The sequence below is a fragment of the Oryzias melastigma genome, linkage group LG17, assembly GCF_002922805.2.
Source record: "Oryzias melastigma strain HK-1 linkage group LG17, ASM292280v2, whole genome shotgun sequence".
NCBI lineage: Eukaryota > Metazoa > Chordata > Actinopteri > Beloniformes > Adrianichthyidae > Oryzias > Oryzias melastigma.
The window spans coordinates 32895594-32902883 of record NC_050528.1 but is presented as its reverse complement, the minus strand read 5'-3'; the positions used below and the strand labels follow the sequence as shown (position 1 = coordinate 32902883).

Sequence of the window (7290 nt, the reverse complement as noted above, 5' to 3'; positions counted from 1 at the left end):
TGACGTTGTTATGCTAGTTTTGAGTTTAACTAATATTTTAGCATCAACCTAATGTTTCTGACTAATTTTACTGAGAATTTTTGGGCTGTTTTGGAGTTTAGCTAGGACTTTAGCAATGTGCTAGTTTTGCATCAACAAAGGTTTTTTGGACTAATTTAGAGTTTAGCTCATATTTAAATAACACACTACATGTTTTTGCAAAATTGACATGTATTATGGATTTTAAGCAAACTGTTATTTATTAGTAGTAGTTATTTTCAGAAATTTAGGCCAACTTCATCAGTCTTTCATAATTCTTTAGCGAAATGTCAAGCCTTTTAGCAAATTTTACATTTTATAAACAGCTGTTGCATTTTCAGCAAATCTCTTCAGCAATTAGAGTAAATTGCTTCAGCATTTTCAGCAACCAGATTTAGCATTGTTGGGAGCTCAGAACAAGGAGCTTGTGTAGTTTTACATCATAAATACGCTCTTTTTCAAACAGCATTTTTTTGTCTACTCCTGATTCACAACAATCTGATTGATGAAATACTCAGAAATGCAATTTTGAAACTTAACTTTCTTGAACTATGTCCTCCATTTTCAGGAAAAATGGGACTAGAACATGTTAAAAAGACCAAAGTGGATGTTTAGGTTGAACTTTACGACCTTCACACACTTTCTCCTTCAGTCAGAGTCCTCTTTGAATAACAAAAAAACAATGTACGAACACGCCGAGTTGACCGTAGATTTGCAGCATTGTGATGGAATGAGTCAGCGCACAGAGAAATACAGATTTATCTCAAAGACGAACAATGAGCTCAATGTTTGCCGCCACCCAACTGCTGCTGGGTAACATCCCCTCCACCACATTACTAACACGAATCCTCAAAATAGCCTCGTTAAATTATAAATGTCTATAAATGAATAATAACAAAGATGCTTCCGGTGCCACACAAGAGCTCGCTGAGAGATGATAATGTGTGGACACACATAATCAGATTAAATATTCTTCACAGAAAGTCCTTCAGAGGGTGGTAACCACAGAGGCAAAAGGGGGAAAGCTGCGCCGCTTCGCCACAGCAGACGTTTGCACGCAAAGCATGAGTTCATCTGGCAGTGGACGCTGATGGACTTGGGCTGCAGGCGACACAGAGGACAGTCTTGTGACTGGCGAGAAGAACGGAGGCCGGCGTCACCTCCTGCAGAGGCCACCAGCAGCCCCGCCATGATGAGGAGGCGTCTGTATGAATCCTCACAAAGAAATATCACGGAATATCGTTAAAAGTGGGAGCCTGTGGTGCCTAAAGCAAACATTTAGAGTTGATTTACGGCCCTTTCTGTGTGCAGCCACTTTTCCAGATGAAATGTAAATGGAGGTTCCTCAAATGTCTCCAAAGTGTTTGCAAAAGCTCCTCTATGCACTTATAGTTTTAGCCATGATTAAAAAATGTGCATGACTCATCAGTGTCTCACTTATGTCTCAAATTCCTAATCAATGAGTCATTTTCGGTTAATAATTGTGTTAAAGTCTCCTAAATAATTTGTGCTGGATGAGGACCTAAATCAGGGGTGGGCACACTACGGCCCAGGGGCCACATGTGGCCCCCAGTGTGGCGGGCCGTTAAACCATTTAATCCGGCCCGCCACACTGGAATGAATTATATTAATAATCCATATTAATGTTTTATATTCCCCTGTAATATAATCGTGCACCACAAATAAACTGACTTGTGTTTAGGTGCAGAAAGCTATTCTGCATTCATGTTGTGTTGGAAGATTTGTTGTTTAGTTCATGTTCAGTCAGACAGTCATTTTTATGATCATTCCAACAAACAGTTTTATTCTAAGGGTGTTTTTCCCTGATATACATCAAACAATTGGTGCAATTGGCACTTAAATAGGATCAAAAACCACAGTTTTTAATTTTAAAACAGCATGTTTTTGTCCAAATTCTGTGTTGTTTCTTTCTCATATGAGGTCTTTTACCAAAACACTTCAAGCATCTGATCTGGTCAAACCGTTTTTTAGAACCCTTTATGGCCCACGAGTCAAAAAGTTTGCCCACCCCTGACCTAAAGATTGTTCACATCACCACAACAAATCAGCTTTCACCAGTTTGTACATTTGGTTGAGAGTTTTCCACCGGATGCCCCTCTGACACAACCCTGTACTTTATCTGGGCTGGGGACCGGTGCAGGGAGACCCGGACCCTTTGTGGCAACATGCTTAGGCAATGCCTGAAAGGTCCAAACTGGATTCGGCTCATTGCACCCCCTGGGAAATGCAACTCGGTCTCTCATGTTTCACTCCTGCATGCAACCAATTTCTGAACATTCTAAAACAATTTGCTTCACATGAAGAATCTGCAAAATACTTAAAAGTTTCAAGATTAGACTTGTTTAAAAAAATAAAACTACATGATGAATTTGCAGCAAAATATTTTAAAATAAATCAGTTTAATGTAAATTGTTTTCCTTCAGGAGAAGCTTTACAAAAGTCAAAATTCAAAGAGGGAAAATTTTTAAGATAAAACAATAGAAACTGGGCTGCAGTACCCATTTTAACCACTATGTGTCAGGGTTACATATTGATCACTGAGACACAGTAATTACAAAGTAAAAAAGTGAGACTGACTAAATAAATAAAAGCTAAATTATATCTTTAAAGCAGTTACAACTCAGAATATCTGCACAAGACTTTCAGGATTAGAAACATGAAGCATAAAAGTTATTTGAATAAAAAATGCAAAAATTCACAATTTCTGTCTCCAATATTTCTATTATTACTCATCAAGAGTAATGATTTTTATAATTTTATGGTATCTTTTAATGATTTTTATTATTTTAATCCTGTAATATTTTTGTACTATTTTTTTTTCCAAATCTGAGCTCATTTTCTTAACACTTTCAAAAATAGATAACCTTTATGCTAATTAGAGAGCCTGATTTTTACTTACTGAGATTCTAATGTGTACATTTAGGTTGAAAAAAAGAATAAAAACCAGAGAAATGTGTGTCTTCATCTTAAATATTCAAAATAAATCAAAAATCATTTCAAACTGTGTGAAGTGTGGCCGTTTTGATTGAAAACTTCTTTTCTTTCTATTTTATATAAACCCATTAACCCAATGAAATCTCTGTCCCTGGTTTCCTCACGTCCCTGCAGGGCTCGCTGTGAGCCAGTAGCTAAAAGGAGTCCCCAGACAGACAATAGAAAGCCAGGAGTATTAATCCACCACTTTCCTGTCTGCTTCCTGCTGTAACCCTCACAGGATGGAAGTGGGGGTCTGCTCTAATGGCGCGGGGCATTGTGAGTCTTCCTGCCCCGGACAATGGGACGGTCCCGGACTGCAGGCCGCACCTCAGCGCTGTGGCGCGGCTCCTCCACAGCCAGACCTCTCGGTCCAAAGCTCATTATAAAAGCAGCTCACATGATGTTTAGGTTCTCTAATGAAATCAGTAGTCGCTTAGCCGGAGGACAACCGAACTGCAGCAGTAATCCAAACAAATCTGATGCACTTCCTGCGGTTTAACTCAATATGAGGAGCTGCATTCTTCAGCAGGAATGCTCGAGAAAACAGGAAAAAACTGGATGACTGTTGACTTCAATCCCTTTTACTACTTTGCTTTTAGCTGCTCTTTAAACATTAACAGCCAAGTTGTACCTAAAAGCTATTTCTTATTCTCCCTGTGAAAACAGAGTTAGAAACTTGGTGATTTCCCACAAAAGTTGAAGGTTTTATCCGATTTCTGACCGATGCTGAATGAATTCAGATTTCACAGTGACGATCAGAGCTGATCTGGATTGGCTCACGACTATAAGTTATGTAGTTTCTTCTTTATGTGTGTAGAGCAGTGCTACATGTGTGAACTCAGCAGTTGGTCCAGGAAAGCCCCTCTCCACAACCAAACATGACAGACTGGGACAACTTTGGAATCATTTTGTTCTGAAAATGGTTGGCCGAGGTATTTCATCACCACTGACCTGAATCCACTCCCGGATGGTGTCGTCTGACGGCGTCCAGCCGTTCTCCGGGTAGTTCAGCCGCGAGCGCTCTGGCGACCAGTTGGAGTTGTACTGCGAGGACGCTGTGATGTGCTCCGAGGAAATTTCCCCCGACTCCATTCCCAGCGACTCGTCACAGCGGGGATCTGCAGAGACGGAGCAGAACTCAACACCTTCAGTCGTCAAGGGTTCTGGTTGAACCACAGATGTTTGTCCGTCACTGTATTATATGAGCCATCATCTAGATTTAATAAATATTGACATTTTTTCTCATTTCTTTGAACTAAATCTCTGCAGCTTCTGTTTATCTACAATTTCTTTAGCCTTTGGTGTTTCATTTTTGCTCAAACCAACAGTAATTACAACAGAAATGGTTTGTTTTTGCTCTTATGTTAAAACACAAATGGACAACAGCTCATTCACTGCATTTATTTAACCCCAAATATTCCTCAAACTATCTTGTTATGACTAGCTTGACTTTAACTCCACATACTTCAGTGTTGAATTAAGATTTATGTCTACCTCTTCTACGAATCAAGTTCCTCAACAAACAATTTTCTTCAGACTTTTTTTTATCTTTAAAGTTGTGAATGTTAATTAATAAATGTTAATTAAATTATTTAAAAACACATACAATAAATATGGGCTATATCCAAATTCCTTCACTGTGTATAGTGCACTATAGTGTGTTAGTCATTATGTAGTACTGTCAGAATCTACAATTACAGAATCCAGTGCACTAGAAATTTCCCAGAAGTCTTTACAAAAAACTAGTGTGCATCAATGCTCACTACATTAGTGAATATAGACCAAATTGAATTGTGGTCAAACAATTTTTTGGGGTAAAAAAACGTCTTTAAGACTATGTCTGACTCCCCCCCTACTCCCTAACTACTAAAAAACGTTCTAAAGCGGGGCTGTCTAGTGCTCTGGATTTTAAAAACAATTCAGACACCATGATCACTACTCTACTTTTGTTCTTTTAAACACATGGCATCACCAATAATGAAATGTGGATGGTTTGTTAAAAAATTACATTTAAACACGTTTTTTTGGGGGGGGGATTGTTTGGTCGCAATGCATTGTGGTCTATATTTGTTAATCTAGTGAGCATCAGTGCATGCTAGTTTTTCACAAAGACTCCTGGGAAATTTCTAGTGCGCTCGACTCTGGAATTACAGATTTAGAAAGCACTAGAAAATGGCGAACGTACTTTATAGAGTAGGCAAGGAATTGGGACATAAATGTAATTTTTAAATAAACCGTCCACATTTTCATCATCACACAATGGACCTGGTGAAATGTTCGAAGATTTTCACTTCGTAAAATCTGTGACGTCATATCCAGTGTTTAGAAAAGTGAAAGTAAAGTAGTGAGCATGGTGTCTGAATTGCTTTTAAAATCCAGAGCACTATAAAGTTCTGCACTATATGGTTTTCTAGTAGTTTAAAGACTTAGGGTTAGAGATTAGGGTGTTAATTCGGACATAGCCATGGTGTTTTTTGGTGTTTTTAACATGTTCTTTTGGCATTCTTCCCATACAGAAAATTAAGGTTAAAGTTGCATTTCTGAATATTTCTTTATTGAAATCGTTGTGAACCAGGAGCAGATGAAAAAATGCAGTTAGAAAAAGATTGTGATGTAGAGAACACGCTAGGCAGGTCACCAGCTTTGTGCTGCGCTCCATTCTGATCATCCACTCACAGACAAACAGATCCATGAACGTCTTTGTTTTCCTCGTCTGAGCTGGAATCTGCAAATGTTCGGCTGGAAAGCTCCAATATTGGTCGCCATTTTTGTTGCACAGCTAATGCTAGGTTGGGGGTTTGATGGGGTGGGAACGCTTTTAAAACAGATCAAAAGATGATCAGAATTGGACTTTAAATAAATTACTTCTTGTGATAATGAGGATTTTTTTGTAGAAAAACTGCATCAAAAATGATTTTCAAGATTTTCTCTGAGATTTCTCTGGATTCAGAAAACAATCACAGCGGTCAGGAAAGACATCGTGAACAAAAATCAACAAATGATTCACTTTGCTGTGGTGACCCCCTCCCCTCCAAAAACACAAGTGCCGTTTTTATTTAGCTTTCTCTTGTTGTTTCCATCCAGCTGTTTCTAAGCTCACACAGACACAGCTGGATTCACCAACAGACCTGATACTCAGAGAGGCAGTGTCCACTCTCCACCAGCCGGGGTGGGGGGTGGGGGGGGCTCAGAGGAAATGCTTGGGTTTGGGTGAGAGGGAGGGCCGTCTGGAGACACAAGGTCTGCCAGACGGACACAAACACGCCGTCATTCCCGGCTTCACCCACAGTTGTCGAGCCAAAGCACTTCCATTTTCTTATTTCCAGCAGAAAAGTTCTTCCACCAAGGAAGAGCTCTCTAAAAAAATAATAAAAGCCTAAATTCTGCCTGTCAGCGCCTTTCTCAGCCCTTTCCAGTCTGCATTCATGCGAGCGGCTCCCCTGACAGCAGGAACGACAGAAACACGTCATTCTCATCCTTCGGAGTCCGCCGACACAAAAGACCCAAACTGACGTCTCTGTCGGTGGTTCTGCTGATCAAAGGCCCAGCTGGAGGCTATTCTTGATGAGGCGGCGGTTGGAAGGGAGCGATGGAAAGCCGTTGCTTCGCTGCAGGACGCCCAGCTTGGATTCCTCTGCGGCTGTCAGCGAGGAGAGGCGAAATGCCCGGACTTGAATGGGAGCTCTGTCTGAGCGGGTCCAGAGGCTGAATCAGCTTTTTAGCTCAGAAACTGCTGCCGCTCAGGTGAAATAATCCTCTCTAAATACATTTGAACATCTGCTCACTGAGGGGATAGAGAATCACTGGCCTGAGAGGAGTCCTCTACACCGGGTTCATTTAAAGAGGAAATATCATTTTTGTTCTTTGATTTACTGTAACTTTTCAACGGTTAACACGATCAATGTCATTCTAGTATATTTTGAAGGAGAAAAGCGGCTCAAAATCTACTAGAATGACATTGATCGTGTTAACCGTTGAAAAGTTACAATATGTTAAAGAATTTGTTTGCAATTTAATCTAAATAATAAACACTTTTACATAATCACTAGTTATTTTAGTTATATAATAATATCTAACTCTATATATTAGTTAGTTATAACTAGATTATAGTTATATTGTCTATATAACTATAGATTATTATCTTAATAATGTAGAACATAGAAGGACAGATGTTATTCCACAGTTTATCACAACACCAAGATAGTAGAAAAGATCTCTGTCCTCCAAATATCTTAATAGCTGCCGTTCTATTACACATATGCGTAAAGCTTTATC

The 7290-nt window shown here is 39.5% G+C and overlaps 1 protein-coding gene across 1 annotated transcript in view; it reads right to left on the bottom strand.

Moving 5' to 3' along the window:
- The window catches only part of LOC112151249 (neuropilin-1a), an 82939-nt gene that overhangs the window by 27730 nt on the left and 47919 nt on the right, over positions 1-7290 (bottom strand). Inside the window, exon 6 of the mRNA XM_024280050.2 lies at positions 3967-4133. Within this exon, the coding sequence (XP_024135818.1) occupies positions 3967-4133 (167 nt within the window). The remainder of the gene's footprint in view (positions 1-3966; positions 4134-7290) is intronic.